The sequence below is a fragment of the Oryzias melastigma genome, linkage group LG17, assembly GCF_002922805.2.
Source record: "Oryzias melastigma strain HK-1 linkage group LG17, ASM292280v2, whole genome shotgun sequence".
NCBI classification, from domain to species: Eukaryota; Metazoa; Chordata; class Actinopteri; order Beloniformes; family Adrianichthyidae; genus Oryzias; species Oryzias melastigma.
The window spans coordinates 13,249,163-13,271,445 of NC_050528.1; the positions used below are offsets into that span (position 1 = coordinate 13,249,163).

General features: G+C 42.5%; 1 protein-coding gene across 2 annotated transcripts; it reads left to right on the forward strand.

Moving 5' to 3' along the window:
- Positions 1 to 782: 782 nt before the first annotated feature.
- pex5lb (peroxisomal biogenesis factor 5-like b) lies at positions 783 to 21,928 on the forward strand. Of its 2 annotated transcripts, XM_024268763.2 has the most exons (14): positions 783 to 1,117; positions 10,680 to 10,775; positions 11,680 to 11,794; positions 13,283 to 13,489; positions 13,943 to 14,063; positions 14,249 to 14,336; positions 15,788 to 15,886; positions 17,080 to 17,199; positions 18,232 to 18,375; positions 18,447 to 18,517; positions 18,585 to 18,800; positions 19,166 to 19,331; positions 20,830 to 20,987; positions 21,063 to 21,928. In XM_024268763.2, exons 1-14 carry the CDS (start codon positions 1,103 to 1,105, stop codon positions 21,259 to 21,261), a joined length of 1,815 nt encoding a protein of 604 aa, XP_024124531.1. In that variant the 5' UTR covers positions 783 to 1,102; the 3' UTR covers positions 21,262 to 21,928. The 2 variants fall into 2 exon arrangements, with proteins under 2 accessions (XP_024124531.1, XP_024124532.1); XM_024268764.2 differs by lacking the exon at positions 10,680 to 10,775 and having other exon boundaries at positions 784 to 1,117.
- The last annotated feature ends 355 nt before the right edge of the window (positions 21,929 to 22,283 follow it).

Consider the following 22,283-nt stretch of genomic DNA (forward strand, 5'->3'; position numbering starts at 1 on the left):
CATTGTATCTCTGCTCTTGCAGACTGTAAATACATTATACTCATTAATATTCACACGAAAAAATAAACAACAAAGTGTTCTGGATCTTTGTGTTCAAAAGGGAACACCCTTATTTTACAACTACAGAGTCTCTACAGTGATTTTAGACCCGTGTAAATTTAAATCACTTTGGATCAGCTGGTTCTGCTTTTCCATCTCAGCAGAACCAGCTTTTGCGTCTCATAATTCAACATTTTAGACAACATATTTTAAAATAATTGTTTCTTCTGTGTTCACAAAAATTTAAAATAAGTTAAAAATTATTTAAGCGAAATTATTACTCAATAACATGTAAACGGTTCAGTTTCTGTGTTGCTGTTGTTGGCCACAAGGGAGAGCTATTGAGTCAAATTAAGAACAAAAGGTGCGCCTGCGCGAGTTCAAACCTCGACAGATCAGAAATCTTTTTAGGGGAGCAAAAATTATATAATAACTCAAACATCGTAAATGAATAAAAATAGCAATTAAAGTTTGCTGTGTGCTATGAGCCTCATTAATAGCAAATCACCTGCTTTGTTTGTTTTAAAGTATTTCTACGCTTTTAGACATGTTTGAATAAAAGCTTAATTAACATTTTAAATTTTAGTTTTTAAGACTTTTCTAACTAAATTGAAACTGTATAATAGAAAAGCATGCATAATATTATTATACATAACAATAATAGTCAATGATTGAGACGTTTTCATTGAGAGGATTTTATTTTTTAAGTCTTCACCGGAAGTCTGCGTCTCGGACACCTGAACTCGGGAAGGATCGGACCGCTTCGACTCAACTCGGAGTATTTTCATCACACAGTCCATCAGAGCGCAGGCAGATGCAAACCAGACCCTGCAGAAGCGAGAACGGGCTGGACCTGACCGGGACAGCGCGGCGGGACCGGACCAGGACGGCACCGAGGGATCCGGACCGGACCGGACCGGGACGGTCATTTTGGATCCGGACTACGAGGTTTAAGCAGAGGCTACGGAGGAGCACCGCGCGTCTCTTCGTTACGGAGCCGGGTTGGAGTGCACTTCTGGCGCCTGCAGCTCCAGCTGCGAGCCGCTGAGCCGGAGACGGAACCATGTACCCGGTCCAGGTGAGTTCCTCCCTGAGTTTGCCTCAGTGATCTAGAGCAGAACCGTGCTGGACAGGGCAGGTTCTATCAGAATCCGAAGCTCTGAGTCCAGATCATTAAATAAGCATCACAGATCCAGAACAGAGTCCATCTGAGTTTCTGCTGACAATTAGAACCAGCAGACCCGGATGATCAGACATGTCAGAGGCTTACCTTGGTTCTTCTGCTGAACAGAACAACTGGATAATAAACCAAGTTTGTTAAGGAGCTGCAGATCCAGGTCTGAGCTCGATCTGGACTCAGTTCTGGTCCAGTAGATCGGATTGGCGCTGCATTTGATCAGGAATCTGATTGTTTGGATGGGTTCAGACAACAGCATTAATGTCTGCAGAAAAAAACATGATTTTTTAAATCAAACTTTTGATTACAAATTAACTGCTCATCAGAACCGAGCTTCCTGTCTCCTCAGTGGGGGGCCAGCCTCTGGGGCCCCCGCAGCTGCAGCAGCTGTGTCCCCTGCTGTGAAGCTGCAGATTTATGGTTTAATCATTGAGCCGTGAGCTGCAGCCGCTGTCACTCCCTCCACCTTCAGCCTCTCATCAGCATCAAACATTTCGGTGCCTCATCCCTGACAGAACCAGAACACATTTCCAACCCAGCAGCTGCTGCATTTATCAATGCAACTTTCTGAGTGCTTAGCACAAGCCCCACATCAGCTGATAAACAGCTGATTCTGGGATTCTAGGAGGGAGGAGCTTGTTGAGGCTCAAAGAGGCTCTGGTTAACACTGAGGGAAAAAGTTCTACTGTTCTAGTTGATGGTATAATCATGGACATTTGTAGGTTGAGAATTTCTGTTCAATGGGAGCAGCAGGATCTCTGGTGCTGAGGTCACCAGCGTACTAAAACAAACCTGTCGTGGTGGAACCTAATTGTGTCACATAGAAGGAGCTCCAGTAAGGAAGAAAATGAAGACTGTATTTGCATGGTCCTGTTTTTTGAAGATCAACTGATATCTGGTCTCTATTTAACCACGTACAGTGCCCTGGTAGACCTAAGATTCCAAAAGAAAAAGTTGGATATCGTATAGGTCTGCACAATACATCACAAATTTATCATCATCACATTATCAGCTTGTGCAATACATGTATATTTAAAATATTTTAAATTGCAATAAAGTTACCATAAATGTTTACACGTGCAAAACAGTCTTATGGCAGCTTGACGTGTTTAGTAAACTAAATAGATCAGTTAACACATTTGACCAATTGGATGGACCTCTTCTGTTAGATACTCGCCTCCTATGTAGACGAGGATCATTTGGAGTATAATTTAAGTTTATTTATTTAAAAAAAACTGATGCAGTGAAATGGAAATGATGCATTAGTTGTTTTGCTACATGGTCATGTATCACAAGTCATGGTCGACTTCTGATCTGAAGCTCGCAGGTTTGGTTCCACCCATGTGTTGAAGTGTCCTTGGTCAAGACACTGAACCCCACATAGCTTATGGTGGTTATGAGTTGGTGGTTGTGTTCCACCGTAGGACTGCCATCAGTGTGTAAATGTGTAAATGGGACTGTGACTGTAAAGCGCTTTGGGCTTCCTGATAAAGTAGTAAAGTGCTGTATAAGTATATACTATTTAACCATTCAAGGAAAACATTTAATTTGGCTAATGTAATATAATAATTAATACTTCTTACACATTTGTTTGACACTTTAAAGTCCCACTCCAAACATATTTAGATTTATCGTAAAAACATTCCCAGTGGTCTTTCAATTATGATTATGCTGCTTTTAGCCAAAATAACAAAACCTATATCGTTTTCTAGGACATAGTCTCTGAGAGTGGCAGGAGTTCATTAGATATTTGCCTCTGAGTTGTGGGCAGAACTGGTGGCATGGAAGTAAGCCTCCCCTCATCTCATTGTTTACACTGTCTCCCACTAGCTTACAGCCCCTCATAGCCCCAAGATAACATTACCAGTGCAACAAAAATAATGAGTAATATTTGAGCTATCCAGCCGTACAGTTTTGGGCCAGATGCCAGCTCAGACGAAGACAGTGAAGACCATAATGGATCTATTTGTCTACAAGTGGATTGTTGCGGGGTTCTCATAAGAAGTCCAGGAATATCATGAAAACAGGCGGCAAGTCAGGAGAGATTCCATTGGTTTTTTTCTCTTCAATAAAGTATTTGGGGTGTACAAAAATAAAGCAGGGATGAGGACAAAATGAGAGATATAAAAAATAAATCCAGAAAGTTTTTTTTTCTGATCACCTCTTTTGTGCTTAGATTTCAGAATGGCACTTCTTCTGCCTGTTTCTGTTCATTCAGTTACTCACTGTCATTGTGAGAGAGAAGTACCTCCATATATACCTCCAATTACCACTCCCACCCAATTAGGCATTTTACTATATTAAATAAATTAATATTGAATCCCAGAAAATACTGCATATCAACAATCTATTTCAATTAGTTCTTTCTTTAACTTCACATTTTAGTTAACAGTATTTCAACCACAATGAATTCCTTTAAACTATAACATGAAAAATAAAGAAACAAAAACCAAACAATTTAACTTAGAAACAGCTGTCTCAAAATTGACATCAAATTTATATAAACAGGAAAAACAAATCCGCCGATTTGACTGTCAGTGAAGGAGGAGGAAGGGGCTAAGACGCCGTGCTGCAGAGCCGCGGTGAGTAAATATTTGTATTTATGTGTATGCTGAAAACTAGCGATGACCAAGTGTGCACCCGAGGTCTAAACTGTAAGAAATGGAGGATAATTTGCAAGATAATAAGGTTGGAGAACAGCAGAGTTTGTTCAGGACATGGATGCAAGTGCCAGCGTGCAGGTGTGTGTATGTGGGTGTGTGTGCTCACTGCGCTCAGAATGGAGTAGGTAGATTTTGGCCCATGGATGGAAGGACTCAACCTTTCCTACGATTCAGCTCAATGCCATACAGTTCAGTTTTAAACTGAGAATTATGGCATCCCTACCATCCACCCATAAAAGGAGAAAGAACCTCTTGTGTGTCTGAAGAAGTCTTTAGAGCAAAAAGTTTTTTTTTTCTGTCTTTAGAGCACAATGTTGTTTTATATTTTGACTCACATAGTGTTTTAGGTTTTTATCACGAGGAGGGTATGGATTATCATAACTTTGGAGAATCGGCATGTTTTCACGATCCCAGCAGGTCTACAAAGTGCCTCAGAACCGGGACCTGGACCACCTCTTCAAGCTGGCCATAACACTGTTCACTTGCACACCTCCAAGCACAGAACAGAGCGATTACATCAGACAAACAAACCATACTCTTGGGTCAAACTGACCCGGTGATGGGGCAACGATTGAGTCTGAGATTCCTTTTGCTGGTCCTGTTCATGGTGGAATGTAGCTTCACTGATGGGTCTCAATTTGGGTCCGGTATCACAGATGCACATGTGTGTTCTTCACTACAGATGCTGTGTAGTACTGTATTACTCTTAATCGTTGGAGCCTCACTCGCAGAAGTGACTTTCAGCTGATTGAACATCTGAAATCAGATTTGAGCTCCGACAGTGAACGCCTCACTTTGATCCTCTGCAGCAGAGTGAAGATGAAACAGCCTCGCTTTCATGTTTCTGTCAGGTCAGTTCATGTCAACCAAACCCAGCAGCTCGGCACTAAATGGACAGCATCTCATTGTCTTCAGTGCTGGAGGGGCTGGATAAATGTAGAAAAAAATGAAGTCAATTACAAGAAAACACGAGAGAAAAGATAAGAAGGTTTATTTTAAACCCATAAGAACGTGAAATAGACATCAGTTCATGGATGCAACAAAAATAGAACTTCAATAGAGTCTCAGATCTGTTTCAAATGAAAAGTAAATGAAATAAATAACTGTCATAACATAACATAACAAACCAGTGATGAATGAAGAGGAATCTGCCCAAGATCTCAACCAATGTGTTTGGCTTCATTAGGTTAAGTGTTACTTAGTTCAGCCATAGTTTTCCATTTGTAAGTTAAAGACCTGTTCATGGTCTAAAAACAGTTTTTGGTGTTTTGGGCATTTCTCTAATGATAGAGAACATATGTATGAATATATACATGTGTATATATATTCCGCTCCATTCCAATGAATCCACTTGCAGACAAATAGATTCATGCACGTCTTTGTTTTCTTTGTCCGAACTGCATCTGGTTCAAAACTGTTCGGCTGGATAGCTCCAATATTGCTCATCATTAGTTGGGTTGGGGTGGTGAGGGCTGTAAGCTAGTTTGAGAGAATGTAAACAGAAAAATGTCAGGAAGCAGGGATGGGCTTATTCTACGCCAACAGTCTCACCTAGAACTCTGCGGTGAATTTTCTGATAAACTCCTGCCCCTCTGCAGAAACTATGTCCTAAAAAACAACACAGGTTTATTGATGTTCCCTAAAAATGGCATAATCAAATTTAAAAGACAACTGGAAACACTTTTACAATAGATCAAAAGATGATTGGAAAGAGGCTTTGAATATGTCAATTCATGAACACCAGTGACCTTTCAGATGATAGTTGTTGACCTTAGAGCTGTAGGGCACACTGAACCTACAAACAATGTGGGAACTCCCCTGAAGTTTGTCCTTGCTAGCATGTGCTCCCTTTGAGCCCAGTGGCAGTTTCTACTGATTTTGTTGGTTCACCAACCGTCAGTAAATCTGAAGAAGAAAAGGAGGGTTTGTTTATGTCACCGAGGTAACACCTTTGATCGGAAAACCTGCAATATGTCTCCTAAACTCACACTTTATTCCAAGTCCATCATCAAGGACATGGAGCAAAACCAGTTTGCAGTTTGGTTTATGTTTGGTGTGGTTTGGTCTGAGCAGGTTTGCATGTAGGCAGTGTGGTGGTAGTGCTGGTGGTGGGGGGTTATGCAGAATTTACATTAAAGCTACAGAAAACCATGCTATATAAGAACTATAGACTTGTTTAGGGATTGGTTCAGATCCATACATCTTCAGAAGTTTTGTTGTTTTAAAAGTATTTCATCAGTTTTATCTTTTATTGGTTTGTCAGTTGCTTGTTTTGTCATTTATACAGGATGTTTCTCACCTGTGTATTGTGCAATTTGCATATTAGTTTTTGTGTGCTACATTGTTGGCTTCACCTTAAATATGTGTGTGTAAAGTTGTTTGCATGTTTTGTCATTTGTATGTTTGTCCATTTGCGTGTTGAATTGTTTCCTTGATTTTTCAATTGACCCATTGTTGTTTGTATGTTTTGTTATTTTTGTGTTAAATTGTTTGTGTGGTTTATTACTTTCCTGTTTTCTTTTGGGGAGTTGTTGCTTGAATGTTAATTAATTGTGTATTTGGTTATTTTTTTTATCATTTAGATGTTTTTGGTTTTGCCATTTGTGTATTTGTCATTTTGTGTTTATGTTGCTCCTGTGTTTTTTCTATTTTTGTGTTTTTTTTGTTTGCTTGTTTTTGTCATTCAAGTCTTGCATTTGCATACCTTAATTTTACATTGCTTTTGTCATTTTTGTGTTCTGTTTATTGCACACAAACACACACATAGACACACACATACAAAGTTGCTTTCCTCGTCACAGATTTCTTGTCTCATGCTCCCATAAATTTGCTGACAGGACAACAGGCTTTGAGCCTCCTGTGATTCACTCAGAGCCGCTCGGCTCCACAAACAAAAAGCAGAAATCTGTTTAATCCCAAGAACGTCACCCAGGAAGAAAATCTCATCCATCGGCCGTGTTTTAATCTTTAATATTCATAACTCATCCGTCATCATTCAGAAGAGGATCAACATCTCTTCTCATTTATTGTGTCTTCGAGCTCATTGTCTGCAGTCCTGAGAGAAACAAGCTCCCACCACCTTGTGATCCTTAAGAACGAAATAAAGATTTCTTCCTAAAATGAGACAAACACTCAAAGAAAAACAAAACACTACAGCTTTTACAGTGCTCTCAATGAATGAACAAAGACACGGTCCATCCTGACTCCAAAGGCAGAGTTCTGGTTACAGAAATAAGGTTTCTGAAGATCATAAAGCCATCGTTTAGGGATCTCTGCAAGTCTAGCCTGTCCGATCTTGTGATTGCCTGAAAAACGAAGATCTCCTCAGATTTTACAAGCCTCTGTCTGATGGTGTTAAATTCTCTGACGAGTAGAGACGCGGATTGTGTAGATGTGGAGATATCTGACGAGAAGTTCTGCAGAAACTTCTGGGAGGCAGGGGAGCAGAACACTCATGATTTGGGCTTGTTCAGTGAGATACTTAATATTCGTTAAACCTTACCAGTTTTTTTTTCTATTTTTTAGTAAAATTGCATAATTTTATCAGTCAGTTTGGATCCTCTTCTAAACAAAATTTTAATCCATCCATCCATTTTCCAAACTGACTGAATTCCTTTTGGAGGTCACAGGGTTGCTGGAGCCTATTCCTGTTACAGTTGGGCAAAAAGTGGGCTACACCCCAGACAGGTCGCCAGTTTGTAGCAAGGCCACACACTTGCACACACACCCACATAGATTCACACATAGAGAGAATTTAGACCCACCAATTAACCTACGAAGTCCAGGGTGTACCCAGCCTTCACCCTACAGCAGCTGGGACAGGGTTCAGCAAACCCATGGACTCTAAGAAGATTTAACAGGTTTGGGAAATAGATGGATGGGAGGGTCAGTTTTAGAGCCTTTAGAATCTCGAAGATAAAAAAAGGGGGGAGGTGAAAACAGAGAACTCCTTTTTCTTGGGCTCACCTCATCCTGAAAGCTCAGTGTAAATCTGCATGTCAGCGAAAGCTTCTTTTCATTGTTTGATGCTAACATTTTTCAAAGAAGTTAATCTGAGAACGACAGCTTCTGGGTAAAGAGGAGGTCAGACCTTGAACCCGGCCTTGAGTGTCCTCTGCAGGCTCCTGTAGTCTGTAGTTACAGCATGGCTGACCCAAACGTAGCCGCGGGGGATGCTCTGACTTCCATGATGAATTAGCTGCTGCAGGTTATAAATATCTGGTCTCTGGAGGGCCTGCTGCTGTCCTCAGCACACTCGCTTCTTCTGAGCAGCCGTAAAGTCTGAGCTGCCGAATCTGAACCCAGACCCACAACTCAGGCGTTCTTCTTCGGTGACAGAAAAACTGCAGTGAATGAGGAAGATTCATCCTCAGTTTATTTATGTTGGATAACACCTAAAAGTGCCCCCGTATGACAGCAGCATGGCCTTCAGTTCTGATCCATTACAGTTCAGGGAAAGGCTCCCTATTCTTTGAGGACAAACCTTCACTTCCTGCCCAGTAAACCCCGCCCACAAGCAGGAGGCGTGATGTCAAGACAGTCATTGCTGTTTGTGAGGATGGAAAAAAAGTATGGTGATGGTGAAGAAGGCAGGCGGAGCTGGAAGGTTCTGCTCTCAGATCAGCTGCTCGCAGGACTGTTTGCTCAGCACAACAGCAGGTTATTTTTAGACGCACAACATCAACACACACACACTTAGGGTTCACAGCTGGGTGGCGGACACTGACAGAGTGAGGAAGATGAGAGCGAGGACTACAAGCAGAAGCAACGATGAACAGTGGTCTTCTTTCTCTGTGCACGTGTGTTTGCACGCATTAGGACTTGGATTCTTCCTCACAGCTGCAGCCTTGAGCTCCTCTGATCCCCCGTCAGACTCTGGACCCGTGTATTGTGGTCTCCCAGCATGCCGCAGTCCTCAGTCTCCCGGCTCCTCTACTACCCACACTGGTTGAAGATGGATGAAACTGTAGGACTTAGCCAAGCAGCCCGCCGTCACTAGCTGACTGATGGACAGTGACGCCATCACAACCAATGTCCCGCCTCTGTGCAGTCGCTCATCATGTGACTAGAAGCAGGAGAGCCCCACACCTGCAGCTGTAACAGGAAATGAGGTCAGAGGATGTTTCCTGAAACAGGATCTATAGTTGGACCTGCAGAGAGCTGAGTGTTTTCTGCTTCTCAAATGAGCTGGTTTTTGGTTTAAAAATTTTTTATGTCATTAGTAAAAATTAAACAGTTTTCTAATTGAATTCTTGTGTTTTAACTGGGCAAGTAGAAAGTTGTTTTTTTATATTGAAGAAAAATATGAGTGCAAGAGTCAGACTAGACTACTTACATCAGGACACATATTAAGACCTATAAGTTTTTATTTGAAAAAAAGGTATAAAATAGTAAGGAAAAACAAAAACTAGAGATTAACATTTATGAGAAAACAATTATTTACTGACTCCTGAAACTAAGAAATAAGATTTTTTTGGGTGCATTCAGAATAGACACATTTGGTCGACTTAAAGTGAACCAGAGTTTGTTTTCCTTGATAATGCGGAACAAAGTTTCAGTCTGAATACACACAAACGAATCCTTGTCCGGGACCAGGAACCGCTCTCGGACCCATCTTTTTAGGTGGTCTTGGTTTGTTTCCACTCGAGAGAGCTTCGGTTTGCTCTGAGATTCCTCAGTCTGAATACGATCTGCTCCTAGACTGAAATAACTGAACCAAAATGGCCACCGTAGACGGTAGTCATGTGACGTAAACAGTGAAGGAATAATGCAACTGATGAGCTGTGGACGGATGTAAAGCAACAATTATTGTGTTATCAAACTTGAAAAAGTGGTACAACTCCTTACGTTTTAGAATGACCTATCTAACGTTGCTGAAAAATGCTTCTTAATTGGTGTCCTGTGTCTCGCTACGTGGCATGCACTGCTTGCTGCTGTGACATACTCCTATTGTAGTTCCTTAACAGAATTCTCTTAAAACAATGCAATTACACCACATCAATGAGACACAGCAACTCATTTAAATGTGGTCGGATGAATTCCTGCTCATTAAAACAACTTTTATAGTGAATCACATTGATTCTCGCTGTTTTCCTCAACAATATATATGTCACAAACACTTATTAGCATACCTCGTAGACGTGGGGTCCCCAGTAACAGTTTTGCAGCAATCCTCCGCGGTACCAAAGCAGCAGTAAAAAGTGTTGAACCTGGCCTTAATACAGTCACTCAAAATCAATTAGTGAAATAAAAAGTTTGAATAAGTGAAAAATCCTGGCATTTGCAAACCGTAGCACCTCCATCTTTCTCTTTTTGCTTTGACCTGCCACTGTAACTGCTGGCCAATGACTGAAGAGATCTTTAGTCACGTGGTTTTGTTTACAAAGTTTGGTACGAAACAGAAATCTCTGGTAGATGTCAGTCTGAATACAGACCAAATGTAGTCTTTAAGACTAAATCCAGAACAAATAAGTGGACTCGATCCAAACCAACAGACTTTCCCAATCAGAATAGACCCTTAGATCCAATATAAGTGAAATATGAAGATTTGGAGCTTGCTTCACTTAAATATTAGTGGGGAAGAGTCATCATGTTTGCAGATGATGAAGTCGCCTTGGACAGCTACATCTGTTGTAGATGAAGCTGTCTGATGAAGAGCTGTGACCTTCATCAGTAAACAGAGCATCTGACTCATATCGATACGCTCCTGTGTCAGCTGACCTGAAGGAGAACTTTCTTGTTTCTATGGAAACGCATGTCCGGTGTGAAGCTGAGTGAACCTGTCGATCTGCCTGTTGTAGGGGAGGGGCCAAAGGGCAGTTGCCATGGTGCTGAAGGAGCTTCCTGGTAGAAAGGCGGCCTCTGAAGGGAACCCCCTCGCCACCGTGACAACAAAGGTTGGCATGACGACCATGCTCATTTGTGTAGCTGATTAGAAATGTTGCATTTTTGAAATGTGTCTGAACAATTTTGCTTGTTTGCAGCTTCATGTTTGCTGTTCTGTGCAACATGAAGGACAGCATTATTTGATGGAGCTACAAAAAAATGTGGAAGGTCATGGGTTGCTGGAGCCTATTCTGCTACTCTACTACTGTTGGGTAAAGGCGGGGTACCACCTGGATAGTTTGCCAGTCTGTTGCAGAGCCACGCAGAAGCATACAACTACTCACACTCACGTTCACACCTAAGGGACAACTTAAAAGTCACTAAGTAACCTTTGAGTCGTGTTTTTGGAAGTCATTGCAGAAACGGTCCAGAATATTATCCATAAGACCCTTTCATCATATACTGTAGACCTGCTGTAATCTATTCACCAGTACCATGAAGTCAGTTTTGTAGCCCCCCCAATTCTGAAAACATAAAACTACAACATAAAGCAAACAGCAAACAACATTGTCTTCTAAAGTCAGATCAAACTGGTAAATATGAAATACTCTTTAATGAAGGACAGTAGACCAATAAAAACAGGTCATGCTGCAATCTGCTAGACGGGATGGTGGGTGGGACAGACCTGGAGGGTCAGAGTGAGGCTGGAAAGCTCCTGCACACTGCTGGAGTTTGTTAAGCACAAGCAGACTGAGTGGTGTGCTCATCGATGTGCATGCCTCTCCACGCCTGGAAGAGTTTCTACTTTAGCTCTGGTCTGTTTTATAGAAATCTCTCTCTAACTGGTGATCGTGGGGCTTCTTCTTTGGACGAGTTCACACGTTGGATCATGAGACTGTGAGGCGGCAGCGATGTGCAGACCTGCTCCTCTTCACGGCCCAGCTCCCTGAACCTCTCTGTCTTTGTGTCCTCCAGCTGGTCGGTGAGCAGCAGGAGAGTCGGCCCCTGCTGAGCCCCTCCATCGACGACTTCCTGTCTGAGAGCCGGAGCGAATCCGCCTCCACCCGACCCCCCACCTCCAACACTGCAGGTACCTGTCGGTTAATTGCTGCTAACTCTTCATCACCCCTGGATCCCTGCCATGCTCTCAGCTGAAGCTTCAGCTCCATCAGGTTTATTGACCAAAGTGATAAAGGTTTTCCTTCTGCACATTGTCAGCATGATGAACTGATGCAAGTTTGAATCTCAGATACAAATAAAGATCGTTTAAATGCCACCGAGGAAAAGATGACGCCTTTCTCCATTATCCTAATGCGGACGAGCGGTTCTCTGATGGGCTTTGAAGATGCTTAAGGATCTCCATCTTCAATGATTCTTTCTCTTAAATCATCATTTTTACACCTGCATTCATTCTGGTGTCAGACTGTTGGAAGACTTGGTGAAAAAAAAGTTTCTGCATTAAAATCCATTCGATTTGTTTCTGAAGAAGCTCCTGAATAGTGAGGTCACGAACCATGTCTGTTCTCCAGATGCTCTCACTGATGAAGATGAAGCATCCTCCTCCTCGTCTTTGCTCTGCTCCTCTGACTTTCTAACTTCCTGGCTCCTCCGTTCCTCCTCGCCCTCCTCTAACTTTGTGTCCTTGGCTGTTCTGCTCCCCCCCCGTGCCCATCTGTCACCCCCCCCTCTCAGCAGGTGCCTAGCCTTCATTAACACCTCTGACCTCCTCCTCCTCGTCCTCGCTGTTGTTGGCAGCAGAGGTGAATTTACATAAAAACGCTGTTTGCTGTCAGGAAACCGAGCTGCAGTTCTGACTGTGGCGCCGGATCACGTTTCAGCTGAGCGCGCTGAAACTGCTTTGTCATCGACGACGATCATGTGACCCACGAGAACAGGTTCTGTTACAGCTGACTGGGGTCACATGGCGGACCCGACGTTGCGGATGCTCATCAGCATGACTCCCATCAAATATCAAGTTAACAAGCGGACAAGATGTCAAAGGACTGAGCAAAGTCATCGTCAATGATGGGGTCTGAATCAGTAGAGCGCCACCTACAGTCACAGGAGCAGCGGTCAGAGGGGAGCCGAGGAACCAGAAACTTCAGCAGCTCTCCTGGAGACAGAGCTATACGTTTCTTTAGCATCATTTTCTCAGCAGTTTGATCTGCTGTAAGATTCAGCTATTGTGGCTCCGCCCATTTTCCCAACTTTTACCCAACTTTAGTTCACAGTTAGGCCCTGCGACAGACTTGTAGCCTGTCCAGGGTTCAGAAGGTGGACGAATGGATGGATGGATGGATGGATGGAAAGTCACAGTTACAGAATGTAGAAATTTCAAGAAACCCTTTAATTAGAGACACCAGGGTGCCATCATCTCAGTACCAACCACTATCTAGCAAACATGTGGTCTGGCTGACGGAGCTTCATGCTCCTTTCTTGGGTCTTTATTTGTCTCTTAGTCCAAAAGTGGTTCACACCAGAAAGCCCTCCATTTAGGAAACGCAGGCCAGACTGGATGATCTGCAGGATTTGTGTTCGGTTTGGTCACTGATAGACCTACAGTCCAGTTCTGTTGCAGTTCTGTCCACAGCTCTGGACCTGGTGGACCTCAGTGACCCAGGTGAGAACACCAGGAAGGACAGCAGGAGAAGTCCTCTGAGGAGGAAGGGCAGCTCTAAAAGTCCTCGACGCCGGGTGCGAGCAGAGGAGACGGAGCTGGTCCAGGTGGAGGTGGAACACCTGCCTGCCAGCCCAAGAACACCTGAGAGGGTTTCTCTGGATTCAGGTCAGTAACTCATAGAGGGATGATGGAAGACATCTGCTCCTGTGCGCTCATGGTGGTTTCTTTGTGATCCTTCGTTGTCCTCTCATATTCACTCTTTCAGCTGATCAGTTCATTTTTTAAGCTGCTCATTTGTTGAAAGCTTTGAAGTCAGTCAGTCGTGATTAAACCAAAGATCTAAGCTTTTAATGTGATGAGGTCTTCCTGTTTTACACCCCTCGTGGCACTGCAGCCTGATGGGGGGTGTGGCCTCTGCCAGTCACAGTCTCCTGTTGTTCAGTGATGGGGATTCTGCATCCACGCTAACAAAAATAGACTCAAATCACATCAGTGCTATTTTAAATCAAAGATCTCATCATCTGTGTTTGATTTCCTTTTCTTTTCCATTCCGTCTTGATGTTCTTGGTGCTGTGCGTTGAGATGGTTTCTGATGCAGTTTTCCTGTCTGGTTTACAGTGAGTCTGTTCTCTCCTCTGGACAAATGGGACAAAGTAAACGTCGGCATGGAAGATGGAGGACGCAGGAGGAGATACGAGAAGAGATGCACCTCCCACCACTCATCCAGCGAGCTTCTGTGGTAAAACAACTAAAGCTTTAGTCATGTTTTAATAGAAAGACTCGAACATTTTGGAGGTGAAGCAGTTGAAGCTCTCCCCAGCACAAGAGGTTAACCTTGTGTGTTTTTGTAAACATTTTCTTTTTCAATAAGAAAGATCAAACCACCTGTAGGCGTCACTGTTTGACTTCTCCATTCTTCTACAGGTCTGCAGAGTTTAAAACGGATCATCTGATGAAAAGCAACTTTGACTTTCACAGCTTTGATGACCTGGACTTCACATCTTCTGCACAGGTGAGCTCCTCCACAGCGCCACCGCTGGCACCGACGCTCATGACGGCGATAGAACAACGACAAAAGAACAGAGCCAACATTTTCCAGAGTGGTGCATTCAAAACATTTTAATATATCTGAACATAATACTTGTTCATACAGTTACATACAAACCTAACACTCCTCTATGTCTACCAGTTTATGAAGACTGAGACCACATTTATTTTCACACAACATTTTCACATTTATTTGACATAAAGTTGCTTTAATTGAAGCTGCATTTTTTCTTGATTAAAAGAATGTAATTAAAGAAGAGACAAGTGACATTATTATGAAAACAATTCTCCGTATGAGTACTGAGGATGGAGGATGAATAATTTCAGGCTGGACTGTAAATAAATCCACATTTACAATCAGCTAATACTTTATCAGACAGGGGTTTTTTTTTGCAAAGAAATAATTTTTAGATTTTACCATTGCTTGATACATATAGAACAGTCGCCAGTACATAAAATGAGACTTAAAATGAGACGTATCCTAAAGTATCAGCCAAAAGTAAGAAATGAGGGGTTTACAAATTACACTTAATTCACCTTCTCAAACATATACTCATATACATTAAAAAAAGTTAGGACATTATTTTTAAGCAAGAGAAATGGACTAAGATATAAATTGACACAAGCTAAGATATGAAATAAAGTGCAAACTTTGACATGAAATAAGAAATTAACTGTGATGGAAACTAAGATATAAGCTAAGAGATGGTGAGGATTTTTAGGAGTTTTTCCTTACCGGGAGGGAGGGTCTAAGGGCAGGGATAACCAGTTTATGTAGTCTGTTTAGTTTTTAACAATTGTTTATATTTTGAAGCCCAATGAGGCAAATCTCTTTGTGATTTTGGGCTATATAAATAAAATTGAATTGAATTGAATTGAATTGATAATGATGCAATATAAACCAACATAAAGGCATTAAAAAAGGCAAGAACTATTGTGTGACCTGTTGGAAACCAGTGCTCAAAGTGTCTCACAAACTACAGTATGTTGTTAAAGACGAAAACATAAACTAAGACAGTCAAGGTTGTTTAATTCTGCAGTTATGTAAACTTTGTCACAGTTGAGTTACCACTATACACTCCCAAAGTGTGTGGAGATGCTGTATTCACTCAGATGTTAAGAAAGACATAAACAAAAGCAAAAAATGTAGACATAAATTAAAATGTTGACAACTTTGTAAAATAAAGCGATTGGGTAAATAAAGACTCAAACTGTGGCATAAACAGAAACTTCCAATGTGACATTAGATAATGTAAACCAATGTTTAAACTAAACACAGCTAATACACAAACTGCGATGGAAATAAAAACTCAAGGCTGCTGATGAAGCCTCTCTATGTCGGATCAGTTTTTTGTGTTTGAGTGTCATGCTGATGTGTGCTGGTTGACCTTTCTGTGTTTGTGTGTGTGTTTCCAGGATTGTGGCGCCTCCATACAGCGCCGGAGGACGCGCTCTCTGATGCTCAGACACGAGTCTCTGGAGGATGAATTTGTGCGGGCGAAGGCGGCGGTGGAGGTGGGGTTTGGAGCCGGTCCCGTCCGTGTCCTCTGCCCCTGCTCGGTTCTGTTATTGGCCTGTTGGTGTCCGCGAAGTTCTGTTCTATAAGTTATATATATATGAGAAGTGGACTGAGTGACCACTCCCCCCACATTCCAAACAGGAAGTGCCTGCTTGCTTCAAGAAATCAAAGTCCCATAGACTTCCATTAAGAAATTAACAGCTATTACTCAGTCATTCTATTTCTAAGAATAACTATTTTTTAATATATTCTTGCTAATCCTATTTTTTTTTTCACAATATTTTTTAAGTAGTGCCAGTTTTTAAAGTTATAAACTGCAGATTCTTCATAAAAGTTGGTGTGCTCATGTTGAATTTTGGAAACATTTGCTTGACAGATTCTCCCAAGCTCGCTTTCAAGTGGCGTAGACTTACTCCCTCCTGATTGTTGAGTGGTTGCTATATAAATGATGACCAATCAGAGCTTAGTGACCATTTCTGGTTCCAATATGGCGGCGTCCGTATCACGAAATAATAGAAACTGAATTGACTTCATTTGGTTGGAGCTGAAAGTCGACCATTTTCTGTGGGTGATGTCACACTCAGTCAGTGTAGTTTGCATTTACAGTCGATGTCTAACAGTTAATACAGATTACCGCAGATCGATTATACAGTCAATCTGCTTTTTTGGACATTTTTTTTTTTTTTAAGAAAAATAGCTCGTGTTTACTCAGTTTAAGGAACAATATGGTTCATCTAACTTTTTAAGCTTGAGTCTTTCACATCATTGTCAAAACTCTCACAAATGCTGACCTTCGCCACTGTACACTGTCTTCAAAACCCTGCAGTCTTACTGCGCTCCCTTCAAACAACTTGATTTTTTTCATACTTGAATTTATATATTTAAACATTCAAAAAGATTTGATAGATTGTAAAAGTTATACTAATATAAAGGCACTAGTTCTTATCTGGCGGGGAAATGTTTAATTTTTTAATTTTTTTCATGGGAGGGGGTGGCGGATCTTAGACAACAGGGAGCGACTAAAGCCCCTATGATGCTTTTAAGGAATTTGGGTATTCATAGTACTTTTCCTCTCTTTGTCCTAAACAATGAATTTGTGAAGTTGTTTTAGTCTAGATGTTGCAATGGTGCTCCCTACACATAAAAGTTACGTTTAATTTGTGTGTTTTGTGTTGTCGCTGTGTGACAGTCGGACACAGAGTTCTGGGATAAGATGCAAGCAGAGTGGGAGGAGCTTGCTCGGAGAAACTGGCTGGATGAATCTGAGGCTAAGAAACCGACCCCGCCTACTGCCTCACCTGCAGAAAAGGTAACTCATGTTCCTCTCTGTTGTATACGGGGCTCCTGGGGTCTTTTAAAGTATGTGAGGTTTACTTTAGGCCTGAAGGACAAAACCAGTCATTTGCAATCAGAGATTTGTCAATTCGCTGTTTTCCCAGAATGCCCCAGTAAGGTGCGGTCGCTGACAGATGATCACCTAGATGGATGTTTTTCATTAATCTGCTGCGTTAATCCTTTGACCGGAGATCAGCTGCAGTGTCTGCATGCAGACGGCCGGTCAGCGGTAATCCCATACTAATCCTTTTCTGCGCAGAGGCTTACGTCGCTATGGTGACCTAGTGTCGAACATCTGCGGACTCCCGTAGATCTGATCAGTTCCTCTTGATTCTGTTTTAGATTTAGAAATCTGAGCTCTTCCTAAAAATCTTTCACAATAAAAGCTCCCTTTTCAGGTGATCCACCAAGTAATAACGGGAGGTTAAGTAATCTGGAGGATTATAAAGAAATGCTGAAAAAATGAAGACAAATAACCTTAGGAGTTTTTTTTTATATTTTAAGGCATTTTTTTGCACAATAATATTGCTTTCTTGATAAGACATGACATCATTATCACTTGTTAGCCTTTTTTTCCCTTTTAAACAGTTTAAATACATATCCAGAGAATTATACACCTTTTCTGTTGTTTTTATTAGACACATACATTTTCAACTAATTGTAATGATTTTTTATGTATATATTTTAAAATAAATATCAGTGAACAGTTTTAAATAAAATTTGCTATTGCCATTAGTCTGATTATTTATATATTGTTAGATAATTTACCTCTGACTGAAAAGGATTTGTTTTGACTGGAATGAGCCTCCTGCTGGTCAGCCGGTGAACTGATGTGACATTAGTTTGGTTTTTGAAGGGGTTTCGTTCTCAAAAACAGCTGCGTTTTGGTTTGGACTTGGGTGATCTTTGTTTTCGGGCAGAAACAGCTTATGTTGGCTCTGGTCCTCCTCATGAAAGCTCAGTGTGTTCAGAAGCCTCAGACCATTTTCTGCTCTGGCTTCTTAAGGGTTACTACTTCAACACCAACAACCCTTATAGAGACTCGGCCAACGTCTTCACCGAGGGTCAGGAAAAAGCACGAGAGGGAGACCTGAACACAGCAGTGCTGCTGCTGGAGGCCGCCATCCTGCAGGACCCACAGGACGCAGAGGTCAGCCGCCACAACCATACAGCTGACTGATAGTGGGGTGTCAAGTTTAAGCTCCTCCTCTTTGTATGCAGGCCTGGCAGCTGCTGGGAATGACGCAGGCTGAGAATGAGAATGAGCAGGCCGCTATTGTGTCCCTGCAAAGGTCAGACCCCTTCCCCTAAAGGTCAGACTGTCTGCTCCTGCTGTCTCTGACTGTTTACCTGCTGCAGGTGTCTAGAGCTCCGCCCCAACAACCTGCCCGCCCTGATGGCGCTTGCAGCAAGCTTCACCAACAGCGGCATGCAGCGGGAGGCGTGCGACGCGCTGCGGCGGTGGATCAACCACAATCCGCGCTACCGACACCTGGACATGGACAGGTGGAGCTCGCAGCGCAGCTCTCCAGCTGGCACGCCGCACAGGAGCCCCCACTGCTGCTCACCCGCCAGGTAAGAGCTCCTGCAAGAGCAGAGGCAGGGATTATGATACCATCACACAGGGATGTTGCCCTTTCACCCTTTAACACCCCAGTCTTGACATTTTAACTACGTAACCCTTCAACCATTTCCTGTACGTAATTAATGTAATTCCAGCAGATTCTGAAGCAGAGAAAAGCAGACTTGCAGTGATATGCAGCACTTTACAGAAGTGAAGTGTTTACACAATCAATGGAAATCAGCTGATTTTGTCATGACGACAGAATTTTTGAACCGATATGCAACGTTTGTAAAATTGCATAAATTGTCAAAGAGTGGGCTCATTTGCAATGTCTTGTGTGTAAAAGTCAGGTACATTGTCCTGTGTTTCTGTGCAGGGGGGAGCTGCAGGAAGTGCTGTTCCTCTTTCAGGAAGCAGCTCTGCTGAATCTGGACTCAGTGGATCCAGACCTGCAGACTGGACTGGGAATCCTCTACAACCTGAGCTCAGACTTTGATAAGGCGGTGGGAGCCTTCAGTGCGGCGTTGACCGTCAGACCACAGGTAAGCCCCCTGACACTCGCCACCTTATCCGTCTATTGCTTTTCATGGATTCATGACGTTTTTTTTTGTTTGAGTGTCTAGCAGCTAATGGATTGAAATCCTCTTGAAATCATCTATCTGAAATCAACTTCTGCTCCTTGGTCCCATGCCTGTATTCAAAGGTTAAACTGAAGGGAGTTCCACTCCACAGGAACCTGATCAATTGTGCCTATGACTCACTCGTGACGCATGTTTAAGACTCAGTCCGAGGAAAATTGTGTTTTTGGTGTTTTTAGCATGTTCTTGTGACTTTTTTGATAAAGGAGGACATGTATTACGTAAGCAAAAAAAGAGCTTATTTGTGATGTTGAAAACACACTGGTCAGGTCTCTGAAACAGAGAGGGGAAGGGGGGTGCATTTACTCCACACCAATAGCCCCATCTACAACTTGGAAGTTAACTTTTATTTAACTGCCTAAAAATGGCATAAACATAATTAAAAGACCATTGGGAACGCTTTTGGAATAGATCAAAACATGATCAGAGAAAGTTGGTAAGATGCCTTTCTTGATTCTGTCCCATGTTTTACCCCCTTCTTAAAGGGGCTTATCAGGTCAGTAACACAAAACGTTGAATTAAAACTAACAAGAAGGCGAAGTGCAAAATATAACAGCTTTAGAAAGTTTCTTTATCTCAGATTAAAAGGCCCAGAGAGATAACCGAAGAAGAACCTTCGATTTCATGGGAGAAAAAAAGCTGCTTTTAAAACCAATATTAGGATTAAATATGCAACTAATTTTCTCCCCACATCAAGCCACGCACCAGCTAATATAGTTTAATACACAGTTAATTCCCTTTTGTTATTATGTTTACAAAATACCAGTTTTTCTGTTGGTTGTACTATTTTATTCTATTGTATTTAACATTTTGAAAAAAAATAGTCTAACTTTAAAACGATTCATTGCCGTAATAGGGTTGAGTACCGCTGGTTTAAAAGATTTCAAATGAGGAGGGGCTACCTTTTTAGACTTTTGAATATAAGCATCTATATCTATATCAGCTGTGGTGAAACAGTAGAGCGGTCGACCTCTGGTCAGAAAATCGCAGGGTCAGTTCTCGCCCAAGTGTCTTTGGGTGAGAACTGAACCTTACATTGCTCCTGGTGGTTGTAGGGTGGTGCCAGTGTTCGGCACACACATCAGTGTGTAAATGTGTGTGTGTGTGCATGAGTGAATGGGACTGTAATTCACTTTGGGGCTTCCAGAAAGGCAGAAACCACTGTTAAGTAAACATGATTTGCCATGTTTAGTACCACTGACATTTTCCTTAAAAAATAATTTTTAAAAAGCCTGTTGTTTCTGCTGACCTAATTTTACGATCGCTCCCACATGATTCAGTCTGCAATAAAATGTTCTGATCAAAACAAAGAGCAAAGGACATCCTCAGTCTGCATCCATGAGGAGATCTTCCTTTCCTTCAGCGGTCCATCTGCTGTGTTTCTCACCTGTCACTCCCTTAGGATTACCTGCTGTGGAACCGGCTAGGGGCGACTCTGGCGAACGGAAACCGCAGCGAGGAGGCGGTGGAGGCGTACACCCGAGCCCTGGAGCTGCAGCCCGGATTCATCCGCTCCCGATACAATCTGGGAATCAGCTGCATCAACCTGGGAGCGCACAGGTAACTGAGACGACTCCTGTCCTACAGCAGCTGAGTGCTGATCCGCCTGACCTTGTTCTGGTTCTGGTTCCTCAGGGAGGCAGTCAGTAACTTCCTGACAGCTCTGAACCAGCAGAGGCGGAGTCAGAGCTGCAGCCATCAGCAGATGTCAGCCAACATCTGGGCCGCTCTGCGCATCGCCATCTCCATGATGGACCAGCCCGAGTTGTTCCAGGCCGCCAGCACGGGTGACCTGGACCTCCTGATGAGGGCGTTCCACGGGGGGGACGTGTGACCCGCCCCCACAGGAAACCACTCAGTGAAGCCAAAGAGATGAGACGGCGCAGGATTGTTACGTCAAACCCTTTATAAGCCCCCCAGTGCTTCTGCTGCCCCTCTGCTTTTTAAAGCCATTCAAGCCCCCAACCTGCAGCCCCGCCCAACACTTGCTCCTCCCCTTAGGTGACTTGCTACCATCGGGGTTTTTGCAGGTTTATCTGTTTACTGACAGAAATGCAGACCCAAATCTAAAAACTCATTCAAGCCCATTCATTCAATTTTCATTTGGGATCCAAAACGAAAAACTGTTATAGTTCCTCCATGAATGTGAGGGGATAAAAGGTTTGGACAGGAGGTCATCTGAGGTCGTCAATCCAAACCTCATCTGATGCTCCTGCAGGAACCAGTTTCTCCTCACAGCTGCTGCATCCTGTGTCTGTCAGCTGGAAAACCGGAGCAGCAGAGAAGGTTTGAATGTATGGAGAGATTAATGTCTTCACAAAGATGGGTGGAGGGATGGATGAATAGAATGGCTGGATGGCTGGTAAATCTATGAATGGATAGATGGATGGATAGTAAAGAAATGAATGAATTGACAGACAGTCGGATGGATGGATCAATGGATAGATGTATGGATGATTGTTAGAACGATGGATGGATGGATGGATGAAAGGATGGATAGATCAAAGGATTGATGGATGGATCAAAGGATGGATGGATGGATCAAGGGATGAATGGATGGATCAAAGGATGAATGGATGGATCAAAGGATGGATGGATGGACCAATGGATGGATGGATGGATGGATGGATCAATGGATGGATGGGTGGATGGATGGATGGATCAATGGATGGTTGATCTATAATTGTTAGAACGATGGATAGATGGATGGATCAATGGATGGATGATCTACAATTGTTAGAACAATATCTGGATGGATCAATTGATGCATGGATCAATGGATGGATGGATGGATGGATCAATGGATGGATGGATGGATGGTTGATCTATAATTGTTAAAACAATGGATCAATGGAT

Coding starts and splice junctions, on each gene's coding strand:
- pex5lb (XM_024268763.2), top strand. Junction 13,490..13,942: donor GAGGGTTTCTCTGGATTCAG/GTCAGTAACTCA, acceptor TCTGGTTTACAG/TGAGTCTGTTCTCTCCTCTG. Junction 18,801..19,165: donor CACTGCTGCTCACCCGCCAG/GTAAGAGCTCCT, acceptor GTTTCTGTGCAG/GGGGGAGCTGCAGGAAGTGC.